The sequence below is a fragment of the Bos javanicus genome, chromosome 21 (genome assembly GCF_032452875.1).
Source record: "Bos javanicus breed banteng chromosome 21, ARS-OSU_banteng_1.0, whole genome shotgun sequence".
NCBI lineage: Eukaryota > Metazoa > Chordata > Mammalia > Artiodactyla > Bovidae > Bos > Bos javanicus.
Window position 1 is genome coordinate 24,415,803 of NC_083888.1, and position 25,143 is coordinate 24,440,945.

At 42.7% G+C, this 25,143-nt stretch overlaps 1 protein-coding gene across 2 annotated transcripts in view; it reads left to right on the forward strand.

The window, feature by feature from the left end:
• The first annotated feature begins 6,029 nt into the window (after positions 1 to 6,029).
• HDGFL3 (HDGF like 3) overlaps positions 6,030 to 25,143 on the forward strand; it is a 79,700-nt gene continuing 60,586 nt past the window's right edge. The window contains exon 1 of one of the 2 annotated variants that reach the window (XM_061394541.1): positions 6,030 to 6,535. In XM_061394541.1, coding sequence (XP_061250525.1) covers positions 6,452 to 6,535 — 84 coding nt within the window. In that variant the 5' untranslated portion in view covers positions 6,030 to 6,451. The remainder of the gene's footprint in view (positions 6,536 to 25,143) is intronic. The other variant, XM_061394540.1, reaches the window with a different exon arrangement.

Below are 25,143 nucleotides of genomic sequence, written 5' to 3' on the forward strand. Positions count from 1 at the left end.
AGTCCAACTCTCACATCCATACATGACCAAAGGAAAAACCATAGCCTTGACTAGACGGACCTTTGTTGGCAAAGTAATGTCTCTGCTTTTGAATATGCTATCTAAGTTGGTCATAACTTTCCTTCCAAGGAGTAAGCATCTTTTAATTTCATGGCTGCAGTCACCATCTGCAGTGATTTTGGAGCCCAGAAAATTAAAGTCTGACACTGTTTCCACTGTTTCCCCATCTATTTCCCATGAAGTGATGGGACCGGATGCCATGATCTTAGTTTTCTGAATGTTGAGCTTTAAGCCAACTTTTTCACTCTCCTCTTTCACCTTCATCAAGAGGCTTTTTAGTTCCTCTTCACTTTCTGCCATAAGGGTGGTGTCATCTGCATATCTGAGGTTATTGATATTTCTCCCGGCAGTCTTGATTCCAGCTTGTGTTTCTTTCAGTCCAGCGTTTCTCATGATGTACTCTGCATATAAGTTAAATAAACAGGGTGACAATGTACAGCCTTGACGTATTCCTTTTCCTGTTTGGAACCAGTCTGTTGTTCCATGTCCAGTTCCAACTGTTGCTTCCTGACCTGCATACAGATTTCTCAAGAGGCAGGTCAGGTGGTCTGGTATTCCCATCTCTTGAAGAATTTTCCACAGTTTCTTGTGATCCACACAGTCAAAGGCTTTGGCATAGTCAATAAAGCAGAAATAGATGTTTTTCTGGAACTCTCTTGCTTTTTCCATGATCGACTGTCACCTTATGACCCTTTTTCTTTCTTTTTTCTTTTAAATATTTAATTAATTAATTTGTCTGTGTGGGTGCATCTTAGTTGGGGCACACAGGATCTTTAGTTGTGGCATGCAGAATCTAGGTCCCCAATCAGGGGTGGATCCCAGGCCCCCTGCATTGGGAGCGTGGAGTCTAAGCCACTGGCTCACCAGGGAGATCCCGACCCTTTCTCTTTCAAAGAATGTGAGAGTAGTTCTTCTGGGATTGGGTCAGAGGACATCGGAGAGATACCTCTAGTGGCAAAAGTAGTAGAAACGAACTCTGATGAAAAGTCCAGGGAGCTCAGTTCTGACATACTGAGTGTGTGTGTAACACAAAAATTTCCCAACTTGGTTTCCACAGTTATTTTCACCACACCATGTCAACAATAACAACAAAGACAACAATAGAAACTAAAATTTAATGAGTACTCACTATGTGCCAGGCACTGTTTCAACTGCTTTAGATATATCATTTCATATAAAACTTTGGGTGGAGGAGTAGATTATAGGTAATTGAAGCAACATGGAATGGATGGATTGGTGGATAGGATTTGAAGGAACTGTTAAAAGAATTTTATCAGGAAGATGAGCCAAGATATGAAAGAAGGTAAAAACAGGACGGAGTTGACAAAAATGTGTGGAGGTGTGCGTGAAGATATGCTCAGATAATACCCTCAGATGCTCAGTAGTGTCCAACTCTTTGCAACCCCATGGACTGTAGCCTGCCAGGCTCCTCTGTCCATGGGATTTTCCAGGCAAGAATACTGGAAAGAGTTGCCATTTCCTTCTCCAGGGGATCTTCCTGATCTAGGGATCAAACCTGCTTCTCTGGCAGGTAGATTTTTTACCACTGAGCCACCTGGGAAGCCAGGTGAGTGAAAAGAGGAGTGGCAAAAGACAGATCAGGTAGCTAAGCACAGGGAGATGCAGGAGCCCATTGGGATTTGAGGATGCTGAAATCAAGAGATCACAGAAAGCTGTGAATAGAGATCTTTCCAAGTTTCAAGTAAAATTAATATGTTCTGTTTTGACACGGCAAATAGACCAGCTCTTGAGGCCACACTGAGTAAAATAAAATATATCAGACTCTTTTAATGGTTTTAGTGGTATCTCTAAAGGGTTACTTATTATCTGTTAAATATTTGAATAGAGCATTGTTCTGGAATAGCCACAGGAACAATCCTTTGCAGAAAAGCGGAGGAACCAGTCTGAAAGCTCTGTCTGCGGTGAGAACCATACAGCAATGCTTCATTCCTGGCAAAACTGTGTTTACAAGGTGGTCTGCTTCAAACCTGGGTGCAAAACACCCGGGCTCCCAGCCAAGCACATGAGGAGATTCCCAATGACCAGTCAGAGGGAGCCTATAGGGGATCCCATGTGCGTACGTCATTAATCTGACTTCACAGGGCACAAGAGGCAGGCAAAAGTGTGTGCTGAGCAGCCAGGCCAAGGCTCAATTAAATAAAAATAAATAAATAAATAAATTGGTAGGAACCCCCCGCCAAAAGAAAACCCACCAATGTACCTATTATCAGCCAGCTTAAAACACATTAGAGCCTCATGTGCCCCTCCCTCTTCATACCCCTCCCCCCACTTTCAAAGGTAACCACTCTTCTGAGTTTTGGGTTAAACACTCACTTGTATATGTGTCTGCCGGTGTGTGTGCTTTAATAGTCTTACCCTACGTGTATGTATCCGTTTAAATAAATTGTTTGCCTTTTTTGAACTTAAAAAAATATATATATATGTTATCCTTTGTGGTTTAACATTTAAGACACTCTATAAGAAAACGCACTGGTCTATCAATTGAGGTAAATGCAGTAATAATTCTACCTTGGATTCAGTGGCCATTTTGATTGTTGTCTCAAAAAAAGACAGCAATAAGTATATGCCTATATGTCAATCTTCAAAATCAATTAAAAAGTATTTGTTTAATGTTAAAAAAATAAAACAAAAAATACCTAAAACCAAAGCCTAGACTGGGAGAAGTCTCCACGTTATTGATTTAACCAACTCCCTCCATTAAGTTTCCTTTTCTTGGATTCTGTCTTAACCACTCTACTGGCTTCTTCTAATAACAAACTCAAATTTCTCCAATCTTTAAAACCAGCCAAACAATCGCACAGAATAACTCTTCTCCATACTTTCAGCTACTCCTTCTCCACTGCTGGGAATGAGCTGTCTACACTTCTTGCCTTCACATTTTCACCTTTCACTCATATCTCAAGCAACTGCTCTCTGGTTTCTTCTTATCACCATTTCAGTGAGACAGTTCCCAACAAGGACACCAAGTACTTAATCATCAGATTAAACGGCACCATCTCCCGCCTTATCTTGACCTCCCTGTGGCATATATTTGGACATCTCCTTCCTTCTGAAAATTCTTTAATTCTTTGGTTCCTAAGGATATGGCAACCCACTCCAGTATTCTTCTCTGGAAAATGCCATAGACAGAGGAGCCTGGCAGGCTACAGTCCATGGGGTCGCACGACTCAGCAACTAAACTACCATCTCCACCACAGGACCACACAGGATCTCCTCTTTTTCTGCCTGAGCCTTAGATGTTGGTGTTACCAGGCTCCATCCTTGCCACTGCTTTTCTCATTCTGCATGGTCTTCTAGAACCCCTCTCATGGTTTCAGCCACAACCTACCTATTGAAATGACTCCCATCTCTGTGTTCTACCTTGACTACTTCCCCTGAGCTATATATTCATCTCTCCACTAAAACATCTCTCTCTGGATGCCCTGTGAAATCTCAACACACAAAACCACTCATGATCTCATCCCCCAAACTGCCCATTCTTCATGGATTTCCTCATCTCAGTGAATGTCAAAATTAATCATCCCATTGCTAAAGCCAGAAACCAGAAAATAGTTTTTGACTCCTACTTCTTCCTAGCTACTGGCCGCCCAGTGAGTCAGCAAGCCCTGTTTCAGCCCTTGTCTTCTCTGTCTTGGAGAGAGGTCCCCTCAACTTAGCTCCTGCCTCCAGGCTCTCACCCTCAAATCTACCTCCACACAGGCCAGCAGAGAAATCTGTCTAAACCCAAACTATGACCGTGTCCCTCTCCTATTTAAAGTCCTCCCATGGCTTCCAACTGACAACCTTTCCCCCTCTCATTTCTCTGCCTTAGTTCCAGTCTGTGCCCACAAGGAGGGAGGACCATTTGGGGATAGCAGCCAACAGTCAGGGCTTTGGCAGCTGGTCAGAGGGATTTGAGTTTGGCATAAGACGATATAGGAACCATTCACAGGTTCAAAGGCAGGGCATGACATAATGACACGATGACAGTTACACATGACAGTCCTACAAGTGGGATACACATGAGCAGGCTGCTGTAGACTTAATGTATCCTCCCAAAATTCATGTTAAAACCTAATGCCCAATGTATTTGGAAGTGGGACCTTTGGGAGGTGATTAGGTCATGAGGATGGTTGTGTGTGTGTGTGTGTGTGTGTGTGTGTGTGTGCGTGCGCGCGCTCAGTCGTGGCTGAGTCTTTTGTGGCTTCATGAACTGTAGCCCGCCAGGTTCCTCTGCCCACCAGGCTCCTGTGCCCGTTGAATTTTCCAGGCAAGAATACTGGAGTGGGATCCATTTCCTACTCCAGGGGATCTTCCCGATCCAGGGATCAAACCTGCATCTCTTGCATCACCTGCATTGGCAGGCAGATTCTTTACCACTACCGCCAAGTGGGAATCCCCATGAAGACGGAGGCCTCATCAATGAGATTAAGAGATCCCAGAGAGTTTCACCCTTCTCCCCTTTACCCCTCAACCCATGTAGTAACACGAAGAAAAGACTATTTTTTGTGAAACAGGAAGCAGGCCCTCGGGAGACAACTGAATTGCTATGCCTTGATCTTGGACCTCCCAGCCTCTAGGACTGTGAGAAATAAATTTCTGAGGTTTGTTTGAAAGTCACCCAGCCTATAGTAATTATGATACTTTGTTATAGCAGCTCTAAGGGACTGACACAGGCAACAGAGGCAAAAGGACTTAGTCTACAGCTAGAAAAGAGGAAAATATAGGACTATTGAGGAAGGGTAAATATTTCAAAAGGAAAAATCACCAGATACAAGGAGTAAGGGAATGCCGTTAGCAGATAAAGTCAAGCACTACTAAAGTAAACAATCCACAGGAAGTCTAGAGAATTTAACGCCCCATTATCCGGAGCCCTGGATAAAAGAACAGGGGTTAAAGGGGTTAAAACACACACACACACACACACACACACACACACACACACACACGGTTCTACAAGGCGAGTGAGGAAAGCCGATGCTGGGAGAAACTGTAGGAAAGCCTGGGAGAGGGACAGACACAAGCAAGGCAAGAAGCTGAGGACCAAAGTCCATTACACTCAGGAGCCGCGGCAGCCGACTTCTTAAAGGTGAGCTTCAGGATGATGAAAGAAGCAGCATTCGTTCATTCGTTCTTTGGGCAGATTAAAAAACAAAAACTCTGTCCAAAATGTTGCCAGGATTGGAAACGAGTGACCTGCCAAAAGTCCCTTTCACAAAACTCCAGGCCTGGACGGCGGACGCACTGAAAGGCATAACCGCTGACGGACTCTGAAGTTACGGAGATCCGAGTTCGAATCCCGACTGTCCGGCTCGGCGAATTAGAAAACCTTCGGTGACTTCAGTTAAATGGCTTGCCCTGGAAGGGTCACACCGCATTGTGAAGGGCAGACCTAGGGTGAGACGCCCCTCCACAAGGTCGCTGACCCCAGACCGGTGCTTCTTCCATCAGCCTGATGCTCTGGGCGGCGGGTCCCCTCGCGCGGCCGGCCCCCGGCCTGGGGCGCCTTTGTGCCCCCCTCACCCGAGTGCACTCGTAGAAGCGGCCCGCGCGGGGGGGCGGGGGAGCTGGGCGGGAGATCTGTCAGCGGGAGGTGGGCGTGGGACTGGGGGGCTGGTGGGAGCGCCCCCGAGGTGGCGCGGACCTGTGGGGAGGGGGGCGGCCAGGTGGTGATTGGCTGGGCTGCGGCTGGCAGTTCCCGGCCAAGAACAAAAGAGAGCGGGCGGCGGGCGGCCTCCGGAGTAGGCGCTGCTGCCCGCCCGGCGCGGGCTTCGGTGCTGGGGGAGGACGTACCTTCCACCCGCCCGCCCGCCCGCCGAGCAGCCGGGCTGGCGCGCTCGGTTTCTGCGCGAAAGCCGGCCGTGTACCTAGGAATTAACCGGCCGGCGCTAGAGGGGAGGGGTGGGGAGCGGGAAGTGGGGTGTGGGGGGGGGGGGGATGCTGAGCGCGCGCGAGAACAATAATAAGATCGTGTTTGCGGTCGCTGCCCGAGGAGGAATTCAGAGGAGGCGCGAGGCCCGGTGCTCGCGCCGCGCCCGGGAGCCCGGGAGCCCGGGAAGGAGGCCGGCGGCGGCGGCATGAGGCAGGCGACGCGGCGCCTGTGAGCAGCGCGCGGCGGCGGCGGGGACCTCGGCGCGGGCAAGAGCCGAGCGGCCGGGGGCTCCCCTCCCCCGCTGCCGGGCGGTGATTTGCCGGGCCTGCTGAGCCCCCCGCCCACTCCCTCGCCTCAGCCGCCGCCTCGACGCTTTCCCTCGTCGGAGCGGCCGCTAGTCCGCCCGCCCGCCCGGCTCGAGGCCCGCGGGGAGCGCGGCGCAGTCCGTCGGCCCGCGGGGGGGCGGCCTCCCGGCATCTTCGCGGCGCCCAAGGACGACCAGGAAGGGGAGCGGCAGGGATGGCGCGTCCGCGGCCCCGCGAGTACAAGGCGGGCGACCTGGTCTTCGCCAAGATGAAGGGCTACCCGCACTGGCCCGCCCGGGTGAGTACGGCGGCGGCGCGCGGGCCCGCCCGCCCACCATTTTCCCCTTCATGATGGCGCGTCCGCCCCCTTTCCCCATCGCCTCAGCCCGGAGCGCGGAGCCCGCCGCGAGCGGCCGACTGCGGCCGGGGCTGAGGGCTCGGGCGGCGCTGCGCAGAGAGAACTCGGCCGCGCCGGAGGCGAGGGTTCCCGCGGGCCGCGCCCGCACCCCGCGAGGGCGGCCATCCTTCCGCCCACTTTCGAAGGCGGCTCCGGCCCCTGCAGGCCAGCTGCTGCCTTCCTCCCGGAAAGCCGGCAGTGACTGGGAACCCTTCGCCGGGAAGCGGGCCTGGAGCAGAGGCATCGCCCGGGGCAGGGTGGTTGGCGGACTCGGCGGTCTCGGGGCGAACGTCGGGGCACGTAGGGGAGCGTAGTGCAAATGGCTGTCCGCGAGCCGGCGGGCGCCCGCGGCGTCGATCCTGGAAAGGGGCAGTGGTCATTCCGAGCCAGCGGCAGCCTCTTGGCAGTCGTTCATCCATCTCTCAGGGCATCCTTCGCCATCTAGACTTGTTGAGTTTTCCCTGAGCGCGATTCTGGGTGCCCCGCCTGCTCTATCATTGTCCTGGGGTACGAGCATCCCTGGTACCTCTGCTTCTTTTAAACCGACACCGAATAGTTGGGAGCTGGCAGCTTGGCACTGGTTAGTGGGTCCCGGAAGCTCCTCATGCCTTTTCACCTCCATATTTGTTTTAGGTCGGATTCCAGACCTCATCCTTGGCCCCCCACCTCAGTCCACAATAGCTCTCTATTCTCATAAGCAGGGTTGTCGCTGTGCTCTTTCTCTAGAAAGCATCTACATGTAATACATAACATTAAATTTTTTTACCAGGCCCTTTACTAGCATGTGTGCTTTGTGTTCTAAAATCAATCCCTTTTACTTTTATAATAGTTGGTAGTTAATTTCTTGATATAAGAAATGTAGTGGAAAGGAGGGTCAAGGCATGTTCAAGTCTGAATTGGTATCCTTGAGGAATAGAAGTAGACATGGAAAATAGTGGTAGCATAAATATGAATGAAAACTCTAAAAATTTGTATTATATGCAAGTGAAGATACCCAAGACTCCTCCCCCCACCCCCAAATACACCCATTCACAAAAAGAAGTGATATCATGGGTGGCCAGACTGAAATTTAGTGAAGTTGAAGTAATGGACGGACATAATCCTTTTTTTTTTTTTTTTTAAAGTTTCTCATGATTGTAAAATAGGAAGAACACTGGGTCAGGAATTGGGGGACCCTGGCATCTGGTCTGGGCTCTGTTATGGGCTGATCATCTTAACTGTCTGAATATCCATTTCTGCAACTATAAAATGATCATCTCTAGGATTTCTTCCAACACTAACAACCTCGGATTTCAAGGGGAAAAAAACAGTCTCATTCAGATTCTATGAGGCTGTGCAAGTAACTTTTATTCGTATCTGAACTGTAGGTTGTCCTTAAATAAGGCAAAGTTCATGGTAGAATAATAGGTTATTTTTCATATATATATATGTATATATATATATAGGGCACGATTTGTTACTTTAGGAGTTCTTTGGAGAATCCCTTGAATATACTCTTTTAAGTAAGAAATAAACAGTTAAGGGCATATATGTTTGGGCATAGTCAAAGTAAATTAAAAGTTATCATAACCAGTGGGTCATTTTCTTGTAACAATGGCTTTCTTTAATCTTACCTTTGAAAAAGATTTCCTGAGAGTCAGAAAGAAAATAGACTTAAAATTTTATTAACATGTTGCTTGCATAGGTTGGCCACCTGTAGTGATTTTGAAACAAGTGCTGCAGAAGTGGTCCTAGTTGTATATTTAATTGTACATAAAATTCCTAGGAGTTTTAACTCCATACCAAGGGAAAATGGAAAGTAAAATGAGGGAGTAAAGTCAATTACATTGTTAGATAAGATGCAGTAAATACAGGGGGAAAACCTGTGTCTGTTCACATTTAACAATGAGTTCCTCAAGGAAAGGACCTAAGTCTCCCTAATTTTCTAAAATATTTTATGGTGAGTGGCATGCTGTAATTTCCAAATAAAGGTAAAGGTTAGAAATAGAAGAAGGAGCTATTTGAGTGTCTGCTCTTCTTTAGTTACAGTTGAATGTGTCAGTGTTCTCATTTTATTTTCTTCCCAATTCTAGGAGATAGTATCCCCACTTTACATCTAGCTATAGCTTTGTAGATGATGTTATTATAAAATACTTACAGGGAAAAAATCCTAATTATTCAGATTTCAATACTGTTGCTTGATATGAAGGCCAGCCCTGCTGGAATTCTGTATGGCCACAAGGAATCAAACACAGGAAGAACATGGGGGAAACAGTTTTTTTCAGGCTATGGGGAGGAGCTTTCTAATGGAGCTGATCCACGTGGAATGGAGAAGTGACTCCTCTGCTGTAGAGAAGACATTTGTTTTAGTTCTAGGAATCCCCTTATGAGGAATGTGAGCCAAGAGAATTCAGACCTCTGGTAAATTTGATCGGGTTGGTTTCAGCTTTTGGCTGGGCTTCACACTGTGTCCTGGGGCGTGTTTTGTAGTCTTTCCAAGTTTCTGTTTACTAGTCTGTAAAATAGGGATAATTCTCACCTCAAAGGTATAGTGTATGTAAAAACACTAAGCAGTGGTATTGAATGTTCCTTCCTTTTTTCCTTTTTGAATTTCTAACTTTTCCCCTATATCACTGCTGCTGCTGCTAAGTCGCTTCAGTTGTGTTTGACTTTGTGCGACCCCATAGACGGCAGCCCATCAGGCTCCCTGTCCCTGGGATTCTCCAGGTAAATTTGTTTCTTGTCCAACATTTTATCATGAAAATTTTCAAATCTATGGAAAAGTTTAAAAAAATCGTACAGTGAACAGCCATATATCTTACCGCCTAGATTTCCACACTTAACATTTTCCTATACTTGCTCTATTTGTTTATATATCCATCCCTCTAGGTGTATAGCAGTCCATCTTATTTTAATGCACCTCACAGTAAGTTGCAGCCATCATTAGAATTTACTCCTACACAGTTGAGCATGTGTATCGTTAACTCAGTACAGTCAGTTCAGCCGCTCAGTCATGTCCAACTCTTTGCGACCCCATGGACTGCGGCATGCCAGGCTTCCCTGTCCATCACCAACTTCAGAAGCTTGCTCAAAGTCATGTCCACCAAGTCTTTAACTAGAGGTCAATATTTGTAATAGATCCCCTTTTTCCTTTTGAGGTAAAATTTATGTAGACTGAAACACACTTACTGTAAATGTACCATTCAGGGAGTTTGACAAATGGGTACACTGGTGGAAGGCAAGCCGCTACTGGCACAGAACAGTACCACTACCCAGGAAAGTTCCCTCGTGCCTTTCCCCAGGCGGTTCTTGTCCTCCTGCCTTTTCAGATGTATTGTTTTAACATTAAATAGCAGCTGGCTGTTTCTGATGGGAATACTTGTGAAAGTGAAGTGAACATGTTAGTCGCTCAGTCATGTCCGACTCTGCAACCCTGTGGACTGTAGCCCACCAGGCTCCTCTGTCCATGGAATTCTCCAGGCAAGAATATTGGAGTGGATTGCCATTTCCTTCTTCAGGGTATCTTCCCGACCCAGGGATCAAATCTGGGTCTCCTGCATTGGGGGCAGATTCTTTACTGTCTGAGCCACCGTATATAACTTTAAAAATTAGAAGTTCATTTATGCCTGAAGATAAACTAAATTAATACTAAAAAACAGTTGTGCTAAAATGAGTTTCTGAATCTTTTTGATTATGTACATTATTGGTTAAAAAAAAATTGAGCACGGTCACCTCTAATATGTGTACATTTATTTTAAAATTATATATACATATTCTTTGCACTATTATCTACATTGTAAAATAAATGCAAAAAGAAACTAATAGGGATGACATGATTTAGAGGATATTTTGTGTTTTAAAATTCTTATTGGCAAAATGTCATTAATAGTACTAAATTAAGTTTATATTTTTAAAAGTTGTAATTTTTTTCCCTACTTCTTATGAAATCTGATTAGAATGTCAGAGTTTTTAATCTTCTAAAGAAATAAAGAATTGTCAGGTTGGCCATTTCCTTGCTTGCTTGTGCTTATATTATTCATGTCATCTTTGTAGGACCAGTGTAGGGGTTTCCCTTGTGGCTCAGATGGCAAAGAATCTGCCTACAATGCAAGAGACGCAGGTTCGATTCCTGAGTTGGGATGATCCCCTGGAGAAGGGAATGGCAACACCGTACAGTATTCTTGCCTGGAGAATCCCATGGACAGAGGAACATGGTGGGCTGCAGTCCCTGGTGTCGCAGAGTCAGATATCACTGAGTGACTGAGAGCTTTTGCAGGACTCCTTTAGCTAGCCTGTTCATTTAGGGAGAATTCTGTTAGTAGTAGATGTCCCATAATTGTGCTCAGCCAGGCACACACAAATGACGATAAGTAAACATAACCATCTAAATAAACACACTAATGTTAATTTATATATTAAATACTAGTAAAGTTTACTTTTGGGGCAAAAGAATAAGAAACTAGAATAGGAATTGTACTATTTTCTTCTCATACCTATTAAAATCATCTTGTGTGTTTCCTGAGGTGTGAGAAATCTGCTTATGTTGCTCCCCTAAAAGAAGCAATACCAAAAAATGTCTTAAAGCTCTTGTGTTTCAACTAAAGAGCTTTTTAAAATTAAACTTTATGTGAAAATTCTCAAACATTGTTAATAGAGTAAACTGATACAATCACTTTAGAAAACTGCCCTGATCTATGGCAACCTTGTGACATATGCCAACCTTGTGACCTAACAGTCTGTTGTAGGAATATATCCAAGAGAAATGAGTGTTTATGTCCACCAAAAGACTTCTACAGCAATACTCATAATAGCAGCTTTATCCATAAAAGCAGAAGGTTGAAAACAACCCAGATGCCCATCAACACAAGAACAGTTAAGCAAATTTGTAGTATATTTGTACAGTGAAGTACTACTCAGCCATAAAGAGGAACAAACTACTAATGCCCACAAGAATATGGATGAATCTCAAAAATACAAGATTGAGTGAAAACAGCCAGATAGATACAAGAGAGTACATTCTGAATGATCCCATGATATTCAAAAACAGGCAAAACTGATCAGTGGTCATCAGTCTGTGGTAGGTGGAGGTGATGGTAGGTTACTGACTGGTTGTTGTTGTTCAGTTGCTAAGTTGTGTCCAACTCTGTGACCCCATGGATTGCAGCACACCATTTCCTGTCCTTCACTATCTCCTGGGGTCTCAAACTCTTAAATGTCCATTAAGTCAGTAATGCCATCCAACCATCTCATCCTCTGTCACTGTTGACTGGGAGAAGGCACTGGAAATGTTCCATACCTTGATCTGGGTTTGTACATATGTAAAAATTTATCAAACTTGCACATTTGGGGTTTTTGCACTACTGCATGTATAATGGGGCTTCTCTGGTAGCTCAGCTGGTAAAGAATCTGCCTGCAATGCAGGAGACCTGGGTTCGATCCCTGGGTTGGGAAGATCCCTTGGAGAAGGGAATGGCTACCCACTCCAGTATTCTGGCCTGGAGAATCCCATGGACTCTATGGTCCATGAGGTCTCGAAGAATTGGACACGACTCAGCAACTTTCACGTATATAATGTCTCAATTAAAAAAGAGAAAACATGCACTTTGTATGAGGTGAGGAAAAGAAAAATGTAATACTTCAAGCTTTTTCATGGATTAAATTTCGCCCTTCTTAGCTTTCAATAAGAAATGTTTTCCTTTAAGGCTTCAGTCCTACAATATTACATCTTCCTATTCCCTTTTGACTATTTGAGAAACTTCATTTATTACTTCATAACTTTCTCTTGAGGCTTCTTTTTAGTCCTGTATTCTTCGTCTGTCTTTTGTTTAACTGCACTAGAGTCTTTCTGTTCCTTTCGTAGTTAATTCCTCTTCATATTTTTGATCTAGTGATCAACCTCTCACCTGTTAAAACTCAAGAATACAAGAATAAAGCATTTGACTTACCATCTACAACAGTTCAAAGAGCTGTACTTTTTTTGAGCACCTACTCTATGTAAGGCGCTGTACTAGGTATATTTTTTCATTTTTATACCAACAGGTTAAACTTGCAGCAATTTAAAAATACTATAATTGAATGATTAAAGTGATATACCATGCATGCCAAGTTGCTTCCATCAGATGTCCAACTCTTTGTGACCTTATGGACTGTAGCCTACCAGGCTCCTCTGTCCATGGGATTCTCCAAGCAAGAAGACTGGAGTGGGTTGCCGTATCCTACTCCAGGGGATCTTGCCTACCCAGGGATCGAACCCAGGTCTCTTAGGTCTCCTTCGCTGGCAGATGGGTTCTTTACCACTAGTGCCACCTGGGAAGTGGTACCATAACTTCTATTAATGTGCATACTGGTTGGGAATTTTCAGTTTCTAACTCAGCACTTTGCTGGTTTCTTTGTTTTTCCTTCGACAATAGACTGCTAGGTTATGAACCTAGCAGGTTTATTTCTAGAGACCAGACTACATGTTTTCAGAGAATCAGTTGAGCCTTAAATTATTCTTAATCTCAACATAAAGTAAGGTGTTTATAATCTTTATTACTTTTGTCCTGAGTTCATGGAGGTCCATCATTGGTTCATTCCTTATGTAGAGTGGCCACAGGCTCATGCAGCCTTTCCCTGAGAGACTGTATTCGCATCGCCAAGGAATTGGCACACTGTCTCATTTTCTTCTGTTCAACCCTGGGAGCAGATCAATAACTTAAATTCTCACTACCAACGTTTTCCATTGTTTCCTTTTCAACCAGGTGAATCTGTTTCTGTCATATCGCCTTTGGAATGCCCTAATGACTACAGGGAGGCCTGCTGCTGCTGTTGCTGCTAAGTCGCTTCAGTCGTGTCCAACTCAATGTGACCCCACAGACTGGACTATGCAGCCCACCAGGCTCCCCCGTCCCTGGGATTCTCGTGGGTTGCCCTTTCCTTCTCCAGTACGTGAAAGTGAAAAGTGAAAGTGAAGTCGTTCAGTCGTGTCCAACTCTTAGCGACCCCATGGACTGCAGCGCACCAGGCTCCTCCGTCCATGAGATTTTCCAGACAAGAGTACTGGCGTGCTGCAATTCATGGGGTCACAAAGTGTTGGACATGACTGAGTGACTGAACTGACTGACTGAATTGAATGACTACTTGTTGCTCCATGATTAGAAAAATATTAATTCTCTTAGCTTCATTATATGAGATCGTGTTTGATTCTTTTGGAAAATGATGGTTTAAAATGATATATGACTTTGTTGAAAATGTCTTTTAGCCTTAGAAAAACATTACAGACTTAATAAGTATAGTAGGCATAACAAAGGAAGAGCCCAAATCTTCCTATTTGTTGGAGAAAGATTTTCTATTGCAGAAGAGTCTCCAGATGTTTGATCAAAATATAGCCCACTCAATACAGTTATTAGTCCACTGCGAATAGGCTTCTTAATCATTTCAAGCAGTACTACTGAAAGCATGGTCTGTGGATTGCTACCTATCAGTGACAAGATAGGTACAGAAATTGAGAGCAAGAGTTTAGAATCTTTTTTAGCTATTTGATAAAGTAACCTTTTGTTTGTGAATCTGATTTTAAAATGAGGTTTGTATTTGTATGTCTTTTATTTTATTTTTCTAATAATTCATCTTTAATGTATTTTACTAAAATGTCTGTAACTAATTAGAATTTTTTTTTAAAAATTGCTCCTTCACCACAGAGTAGAAGTCCTGACTGTAGATTACCATTAAAAGTCAACAGTGTTCCTTGCACCGAAAACACTTTGCTCATACTGTAAACTGCTTAAACTATCTTTATTTAAAAAGAGAATGGACTGACCTTCATGTTATATATTAATTCCACCTGTGTAACAAAATTTTATTACACTAGAATGTTCATCCTAGAAAGATTAATTTCCCTAGACATACATGTAAGCATCATGAATATGTACCTATAACTGTAGGTACATAATTTTTGTAATATATACAGTTTTGCATCTTTTCCCCCACTAAACACTATATCTTTAGAAGACTTTCAGTGGCAGTGAATATGTTTCTGTAACATTGTTTGTAACAGCCATCTGATAATTTATGGCATGGACTATTTTTATAAATTTTAACTACCTATTATAGGACTTTTAGTTTATTACTAGTTTTATACTATAAAAGAATACTGTGAGAAACATTCTTTTGGCTAAATCATTAATTATTTCCTTAGGACAAGTCTCTGGAAATTATCTCTCTGAGTCTAGGGGCATATGCATATTTTTAAGCTTTGTATTATAAACTTTCACTGTCTTAACCACAACCAGAATAAGAGAACACTTGTCTTCTCACATATTCATTAAAAGTTAGATGATTCAAACTTTTGATAGCCTTTGTTAATTTAATAAGCACAATTATTTTTATTGCAATATAATGGCTTTACCATGTTGCATTAGTTTTTGCCATACAATGAAGTGAATCAGCTATGTGTTTAAATATATCCTTTTGCTCTTGAACCTCCCTCCCACCCCCATCCCACCCCTCTAGGTCATCACAGAGCACTGAGCTGAGCTCCCTGTGCTATACAGCAGGTTCCCACTAGCTAGCTCTCAGTTCCCCAGTCTCCCAATTTAACGAATATTTGATTGAATTAATTTTGGTTATTAGGCAAAATATATGTATTTATATCAATAATGTATATCATTGGATGGACTGATGCTGAAGCTGAAACTCCAATACTTTGGCCACCTCATGCGAGGAGTTTACTCATTGGACAAGACCCTGATGCTGGGAGGGATTGGGGGCAGGAGGAGAAGGGGACAACAGAGGATGAGATGGCTGGATGGCATCACTGACTCGATGGACATGAGTTTGGGTGGACTTCGGGAGTTGGTGATGGACAGGGAGTCCTGGCATGCTGCGATTCATGGGGTCGAAAAGAGTCGGACACGACTGAACGACTGAACTGAACTCATCTTGTTATCAAGTTAGAATGAGAATATATAACACTACTATGAGATCGATATCCCCATTAGAGAACAAGGACTTTCACCTAAAGACACTTAAGTCTTAATTCTAGACTATTAAGAATGCCACAGAACATAAGAAAAATGATACCAAATTGGGTTAAGGACTGAAGAAGCATTTTGCATTATGTTGGGGGTTTCCCTAGTGGCTCAGTGGTAAAGCATCTGCCTGCCAATGCAGGAGATGCGAGTTTGATCCCTGGGTTGGAAAGATCCCCTTGAGAAGGAAATGGCAACCTCTTCTAGTATTCTTGCCTGGGAAACTCCATGGATAGAGGAGCCTGGTGGGCTACAGTCCATAAAATGGCAAAAGAGTCAGACACGACTTGGCAGCTAAACAACATGGCCATACATACTGATACATGTGTGTTTGTAGGCTCATGAGTTGCTGTGAAGCTAGAACTCTTCAGAGATTTACTATTATAACATTTATTATACTATCTTTAGTCCATATCTCTTTGAAAGCCCTTTGACACAAGGCAGTATAAAAATAAGTATTAGTTGTACATTTAAAGAAAGCTGAGACTCATTAAAATCAATTCTGAATGAATAGCATGGTGTTGACTTGGTGTAGTTTCCAAAACCTTTATGTGTGAGAGAACCTATCTGCTTTGACCATCAAGTAGGGTAGTCATGAAAGTTACTGTTGCTGCTGCTGCTGCTAAGTCACTTCAGTCGTGTCGGACTCTGTGCGACCCCATAGACAGCAGGGATTCTCCAGGCAAGAAGTCTGGAGTGGGTTGCCATCTCCTCCAATGCATGAAAGTGAAAAGTGAAAGTGAAGTCGCTCAGTCGTGTCCGACCCTCAGCGACCCCATGGACTGCAGCCTACCAGGCTCCTCCATCCATGGGAGTTTCCAGGCAAGAGTACTGGAGTGGCGTGCCATCGCCTTCTCCGGAAAGTTACTGTTAAGTAGAGCCTAAAAACTACATCATAAGAACTACTACTAGCTTGTGCAGCTTCTTGCCAGTTTACTGCATTCCTAGACCGCATACCAGTGTTTTCCTATGTGCATTTCCTGCCGTTTGTATACATAATCTCCTTTCAGCTGATTAAAATAGAGGTAGGAATTGAGTTTTTCTTTTATCTCTCTTGATCAAAATTTGCTGTTGTCAGGTAAGTAATATCCGTTTGGTTACAGAGAGCCACATAGAGGTAAAAAGAGTGAAATAATCCAAAGATGGGTGAGCTCAAACCTTTAGAATGACATCCTCCAGATTTCTGATTAAGACTTCCTGCCATGTATGGAAAGACAACTAGACCAGGAATTCAAAGATAAGCACTTCATTCTACCACTGTCTTGGTTTGTTAGGTTTTTCATTATAACCTCTTTATAAAACAGGGAGAGTGCTAATTCTTACTCTCATCCTTTTCCCTAGTAATCAAATGTGAAACTATACTTGAAGGAACTGTTTGCTAATTAAGTACCTAATAATTACCTCCTAGAAACACCAGAATAGGAGCCTAGTAAAGTCTCAGTAAGTACTTTTGTGGTTTGGCAAGTGTTTCAGCCATTTCCTTGTGACTTTATCGTGGTGGGTTGGCTCTAGGCTCTGGGAGTTGTGAGGACTTCCCATTATTACCCCTCCTTCAGATTTCTGAGTGTGATGAGCCATCTCTATAGATTCCGCATAGCTTTAGGTTGCTGCTGCTAAGTCGCTTCAGTCGTGTCCGACTCTGTGCAGCCCCAGAGACAGCAGCCCACCAGGTTTACATTGGGGACAAACTAACCTGGACTGTACTGGCAGATAAAAAGGGTCTATGAATCAGCCACTCTTCCCAGTTGATCACTGGGACTCAAGATCTGACTGGATTCTCTAAGCTTGATTATAGTCTCTAAGTCTTCCCCAAAGTGGAGGTACCATTTCAAAACGGACTAGGTAATTCTTACTAACACAGTAGTAACTTCCTGGTTTCTATCTAGTAATGTCTAGTAACTTCTATGTTTATTAACATGAGAACTGTTGTAAGTGATAGGTTCAGTTAGGTTCAGTAGTCGTTAGCAAATATATAAATGAGTTTCACAGAAGATCAAAAAACTTTTATGTAGGGAAAACCGTCAAAAAATAAACTCATAGCTTTAGATCTCTTTTTTCCTTTTTGTTAACTGAAGTAGAACTTTTGTTCTAATGACATCTTTAATTTTGGAGGAAATGCATATTTAGAGGGAGCAGTATTATACAATCTCAGTTCAGTTTTTTCAAAGTTAGCATATGTTAAATGGATTGAAAATTAATTCCCTTTAGACTTCTGTTTGACTTTCCAAATGAGACCAGTTATTTTCAAACAGGCATAACTGTTCTTATCTCCTTCGCTGGACTGCTTCATGAGGATTGAGTCAATAATTTTGAAAAAGTATTTAGACTTTGGAAATGAGTCATTGTTGCTGATTGATTCTGTAGCAGTCTAGTGGCTTTCAAACTTTTTGGTTATAACTGACAGTAAATATTAATTTATAATAAATATTAATAATTATTAATTTCATACACACACACTAGAAAAAGTTTTTCACAAATCATACTAAATGGATGCATCCTGATATTTTTATATTTCATCTTGTTTAAAATCAGATTGTAACCCACAAAATCAGTTTCACTACCTACAGCTTAAAAAGCACTGGTCTGGTCTCTTAGGCCAAAGGGAAATTAATCTATGTGGGTGGTATATTTATATAGAACAGTAGTAGTTGAATAGCTTACAAATGGCTGTGAAAAGAAGAAAAGCAAAAAGCAAAGGAAAAAAGGAAAGATATACCTATTTGAATGCAGAGTTCTAAAGAATAGCAAGGAGAGATAAGAAAGCCTTCCTCAGTGATCAGTGCAAAGAAATAGAGGAAAACAGTAGAATGGGAAAGACTAGAGATCTCTTCAAAAAAATTAGAGATACCAAGGGAACATTTCATGCAAAGATGGGCACAATAAAAGACAGAAATGGTATGGAACTAACAGAAGCAGAAGATATTAAGAAGAGGTGGCAAGAACACACGGAAGAACTGTACAAACAAGATCTTTACAACCCAGATAATCACGAAGGTGTGATCACTCACCTTGGGCCAGACATCCTGGAATGTGAAGTCAAGTGGGCCTTTGGAAGCATCACGAACAAAGCTAGTGGAGGTGATGGAATTCCAGTTGAGCTTTTTGAAATCCTGAAAAATGATGCTGTGAAAGTGCTGCAGTCAATATGCCAAATTTGGAAAACTCAGCAGTGGCCACAGGACTGGAAAAGGCAGTTTTCATTCCAATCCCAAAGAAAGGCAGTGCCAAAGAATGCTCAAACTACCGCACAGACAGTTGCACTCATCTCACACGCTAGTAAAGTAATGCTCAAAATTCTACAAGCCAGCCTTCAACAGTACATGAGCTGTGAACTTCCAGATGTTCAAGGTGGTTTTAGAAAAGGCAGAGGAACCAGAGATCAAATTGCCGACATCCACTGGATCATGGAAAAAGCAAGAGAGTTCCAGAAAAACATCTATTTCTGCTTTATTGACTATGCCAAAGCCTTTGACCATGTGGATCACAAGAAACTGGAAAATTCTTCAAGAGATGGGAATACCAGACCACCTGACCTGCCTCTTGAGAAACCTATATGCAGGTCAGGAAGCAACAGTTGGAACTGGACATGGAACAACAGACTGGTTCCAAATAGGAAAAGGAATACGTCAAGGCTGTATATTGTCACCCTGCTTATTTAACGTATATGCAGAGTACCTCATGAGAAATGCTGGGGTGGAAGAAGCACAAGCTGGAGTCAAGATTGGGAGAAATATCAATAACCTCAGATATGCAGATGACACCACCCTTATGGCAGAAAGTGAAGAGGAACTAAAGAGCCTCTTGATGAAAATGAAAGAGGAGAGTGAAAAAGTTGGCTTAAAGCTCAACATTCGTAAAACTAAGATCATGGCATCCGGTCCCATCACTTCTTGGCAAATAGATGGGAAAACAGTGGAAACAGTGTCAGACTTTAATTTTCTGGGCTCCAAAATCACTGCAGATGGTGACTGCAGCCATAAAATTAAAAGATGCTTACTCCTTGGAAGAAAAGTTATGACCAACCTAGACAGTGTATTAAAAGCAGAGACATTACTTTGCCAACAAAGGTCCGTCTAGTCAAGGCTATGGTTTTTCCATTGGTCATGTATGGATGTGAGAGTTGGACTACAAAGAAAGCTGAGTGCCAAAGAATTGATATTTTTGAACTGTGATGTTGGAGAAGACTCTTGAGAGTCCCTTGGACTGCAAGGAGATCAAACCAGTCCGTCCTAAAGGAAATCAGTTCTGAATATTCATTGGAAGGACTGATGTTGAAGCTTAAACTCTAGTACTTTGGCCACCTGATGCGAAGAGCTGACTCATTTGAAAAGACCCTGATGTTGGGAAAGATTGAAGGCAGGAGGAGAAGAACGACAGAGGATGAGATGGTTGGATGGCATCACCAACTCACTGGACATGAGTTTGGGTGAAATCCAGGAGTTGGTGATGGACAAGGAGGCCTGGCGTGCTGCAGTCCATGGGGTTGCAAGAGTTGGACATAACTGAGCAACTGAACTGAACTGAACTGAGTAGTTGAATTTTTGAGATGAGTTAGTAGTCTTGAGTTTTCTGTTGTGCTGTAGCCATAGTCTGACATGAAGGTCACATGAACATAAGAAATGAAAGTTACTTTATGTTAGGTCATTTAACCATCCTGGCCAGTGTTTTCCTTGATCTCCAAAAGTATACAGGTCAAATATTTCTAGTTTCATTTTCCTTCTAATCTTTGAACTGTAAATATACCTATAACTGAGTTGAAGCTAATTGTAGTTTCATACATGTGACTTCTTGAGGGTAATAAGCTTCATACATTTGCTAACTAGTCAATTATAAACATTGTTTGACACCTAGTGTTCCCTGGCTGATAATATTGAGGATCTGGGGTTTTCTTGGGTTTGTGAGACTAGACTGTTGGAGGTATCAAGCTATCTGTGACTGGGGTTGGTGGGCTTTTCTTAACTCCAGAAGATTTATAGGTGGGGTAGGTTTATGGTACCCTCTGAGGTATATGTAAAGTCGTGGGTCTAACACATTTCTAATGATTCTGTATTTTCTTTACATCATTTTTGTCCAATCAAAAAGAGATTTGCTACTATTACATACAGCAATCTCAGAAGAGAAATCTCATGCTGATGATAGTAAGACACTCTTCAATTTCCAAAAATTATAATTTCCAAAAAGTTATGGGAAGCAGTTTTATATCTCACATCTGGCTGATGACTCAGAAAATAAGTACTTTTCTATTGGAAAATAGCCCAGCTATACTAAGTGGAAATATCTGGAAACAAAAGGGATAACATTGCGTTAATCTTTGTGTTAAGCCAGGTATTTGAGAACTCTGGTGGCTCTCCGCTTAGCCTTTTGTCACTGCTGTTGTTTACTGGCCCTGCCTTGTGCCATGTGGGGTCGCAGGGGCAGGACAAAGCATTTGATGGAGTTATGAAATTTGACGATCTCCACTGTTCATTTTTACTAAGCTCCTTGTCTGGGGCAAAGATTTATTTAACTACAAGGGATCAGATAACCCAGAACAAATGTGTCCCTTGTTTTTTAGTTGTAAAAGCAAATTACAGCAGTAGGGTAGCTCAGCAAGAGTGGACAGTTAGAGAAGTTTGTTGATGAAGGGGAGATGATGGTGACTGAAGCCTCCACGCCGCTAGAATTGCTTCTCATTCAGTATTATTGTAAACTCTGAAAACTCAGCCCTTGTCCTCTCCATTTCCTTGTGGTATCACAACTACCTCCTGGCTTCACCCCTTTCTTAGCAAAATTGTTCCTACGTGATTATTTCTCACCCTTTGCACATTTTCATGCACTCAACCTCCAAACTCCTACTAAGACCAGCTAGACATAATCACAAAGACATGCAGATGGTACTGCTCCAGGGTTAATTTCAGTTAGGACCTCAACTCTGCTCATCATTCCTTTTACTTGACCTGGTCAGCTCCGTGTCCATCCTCCTCAGGTGGTAGTAGATACTTCTGCTGCCCTTTTCCAGCTCAACTTCTTTCCCCCTTCTTTTCAGCAAATTATTTTATTTTCATATTTTATATGTTCATTTTCAAGGTGCCGTGGAAGAGTAGGAGCTTCTCGCACAGGTGAAGCCATGTCTGCTTCCTGTCTCTGTCCATCAACAGATGAATGACCTTGGGTACCTAATCTCTTAGCCTCTATGGACTGTAAAATGGAGACAGTAATGCCTACTTTTGAGGGTTATTTCAGGAATTTTGAACATAAGGAGTCTGAAGTTTAACAAATGATCGAAAAATATTTCTCTCTCTCGCCATCACCTCTTCCCCATCCTGTTTACTATGACCCTCCCCTTTTGCTTGACCCCACTCGTTTCCTTTCTTCATTCAACATTCAGCAAATAGTTTTGAATGCCTGCTATGTCCCAGGTGCCCTAAAGATACTAGGGATTAGAGAAGTGACCTAAACAAAGTTTTGCTCTCATAGACTTGAAGTCATTAGTCTCTTCCCCTCCACTAACTCTCTCTTTTCAGACTAGAAACAATAATCTCTTCTGTCTTTCTCTATCTGCCTTCGTTGGTGGTCCAGGCTTCTTTAAATAACTGTCCTTTCTGTCTCTTTCTCACCCCTCAACCAAAAGTCACCATCTCCTGCCAAATAACAGAACTCCTTTAATCCTGATGGTTGCCTCTGTGGAAATTAACACTGCCTTTAAAAGACTGTCTTCCCTTGGCTTACCTTATGTGTTTTTCTTCATGAAAGATTCTTCTGCTTCTCTAACCATACTTTTATAGATCTGTCTTTGGCTTCAAGCCAGCATTCTTGAGACTACTATCTTCTAAACCTTGATTTCAGGCCCATATTCACTATTGTGAGCGTCAAATCCAGACATCCATTTACTGACTAGACAGCTCCATCTAGCTGTCCCTCAGGTACCACATGGAAGAGGAGATGGCAACCCACTCCAAGAGGAGATGGCAACCCACTCCAGTATTCTTGCCTGGAAAATCCCATGGGCGGAGAAGCCTGGCAGGCTACAGTCCATGGGGTCACAAAGAGTCGGACAGAGCTGAGCGACTAACACACACACACACACACACACACACACACACACACACACACACACACCACAAGTTCATCATCAAAACTAATCTAGCCACCCCTCCCAACCCAAGTATTCCTGTTTTAGTTAGAGATTACTATCTAGTGAGTCATCCTAAAAAATAAAGACCTCAAATTATGCTCTTTTTGTTTGCCTCCATCTTATTGATCACCTAATGATATCAAGATGGGCTATACAAATGGAGGTCTGGTGGTAGTTCTAATAGAGAAAAACTGTGTGAAATTTGATTCATTATACAGCCCAGGGCAATGTAAGAGTGTTAAACACAAAAGAACCCGAGGCATATTCATGTTGTAGACAGGATGTAATTTCAGAAAAACAGTATGACATTAAATTATTAATTGGGTTTTTTGGTGTCATTTTATTTCTAGTTACTACATAAATGTATTTTGGTTTTATAGTGTATCGTTATAATAGTACTGCTATTATATTTGTACACATTTCAGAACATTATGATGAAATTTGATAACAGTTTAGGATCCACATCATGTTGGCATACTGTTTTTTAATTTATTGAAGTATAATTGATTTACAATGTTGTGTTATACAGCAGTGATTCATTTATACATGTATATATACACATGCTTTTCCATTATGGTTTATCACAGGATATTGGATATAGTTCCCAGTTATTAATCCATTCTATGTATGATAGTTTGCATCTACTAACCCCAAACTCCCAGTCCATCCCTCCCCATTGCCTATCCCCTTGGCAACCACAAGTCTGTTTTCTAGGACTCTGAGTCTGTTTCTGTTTCATAGATAAGTTAATATGTGTTATATTTTAGATTACACATATAAGTGATACCATATGGTATTTGTCTTTCTCTTTCTGACTTAGTATGATAATCTGTAGGTCCATCCGTGTTGCTGTGTTCATGCATGCTAAGTTACTTCAGTCGAGTCTGATTCTTTGCGATCCTGTGGACTATAGCCCACCAGGCTCTTCTGTCCATGGGATTCTCCAGGCAAGAATACTGGAGTGGGTTGCCATGCCCTCCTCCAGGGGATCTTTCAGACCCAGGAATCAAACCCATGTTTCTTATATCTCCAGCATTGGCAGGCAGGTTCTTTACCATTAATGCTATCTGGGAGCATGTTGTTGCAAATGGCATTATTTCATTCTTTTTTATGAGTGTGTAGTATTTCATTCTATATGTACCACATCTTTATCAGTTCATCTTTTGATGAGCATTTAGGTTGACTAGAGATCTCTTCAAGAAAATTAGAGACACCAAGGGAACATTTCATGCAAAGATGGGCTCGATAAAGGACAGAAAAGGTAGGGACCTAACAGAAGCAGAAGATATTAAGAAGAGGTGGCAAGAATACACAGAAGAACTGTACAAAAAAGATCTTCACAACCCAGATAATCACGAAGGTGTGATCACTCACCTTGGGCCAGACATCCTGGAATGTGAAGTCAAGTGGGCCTTTGGAAGCATCACGAACAAAGCTAGTGGAGGTGATGAAATTCCAGTTGAGTGATTTCAAATCCTGGAAGATGATGCTGTGAAAGTGCTGCACTCAATATATGAGCAAATTTGGAAAACTCAGCAGTGGCCACAGGACTGGAAAAGGTCAGTTTTCATTCCAATCCCAAAGAAAGGCAATGCCAAAAAATGATCAAACTACCACACAATTGCACTCATCTCACATACTGGTAAAGTGATGCTCAAAACTGTCCAAGCCAGGCTTCAGCAATATGTGAACCGTGAACTTCCAGAAGTTCAAGCTGGTTTTACAAAAGGCAGAGGAACCAGAGATCAAATTGCCAACATCCGCTGGATCATGGAAAAGCAAGAGAAAAACATCTATTTCTACTTTATTGACTATGCCAAAGCCTTTGACTGTGTGGATCACAAGAAACTGTGGAAAATTCTTCAAGAGATGGAAATACCAGACCACCTGACCTGCCTCTTGAGAAACCTATACGCAGGTCAGGAAGCAACAGTTAAAACTGGACATGGAAGAACAGACTGGTTCCAAATAGGAAAAGGAGTACATCGAGGCTGTATATTGTCACCCTGCTTATTTAACTTTTATGCAGAGTACATCATGAGAAACGCTGGACTGGAAGAAACACAAGCTGGAATCAAGATTGCCGGGAGAAATATCAATAACCTCAGATATGCAGATGACACCACCCTTATGGCAGAAAGTGAAGAGGAACTAAACAGCCTCTTGGTTAAAGTGAAACAGGAGAGTGAAAAAGTTGGCTTAAAGCTCAACATTCAGAAAACTTAGGATCATGGCATCTGGTCCCATCACTTCATCGGAAATAGATGGGGAAACAGTGGAAACAGTGTCAGACTTTATTTTTGGGGCTCCAAAATCACTGCAGATGGTGATTGCAGCCATGAAATTAAAAGACGCTTACTCCTTGGAAGGAAAGTTATGACCAACCTAGACAGCATATTCAAAAGCAGAGA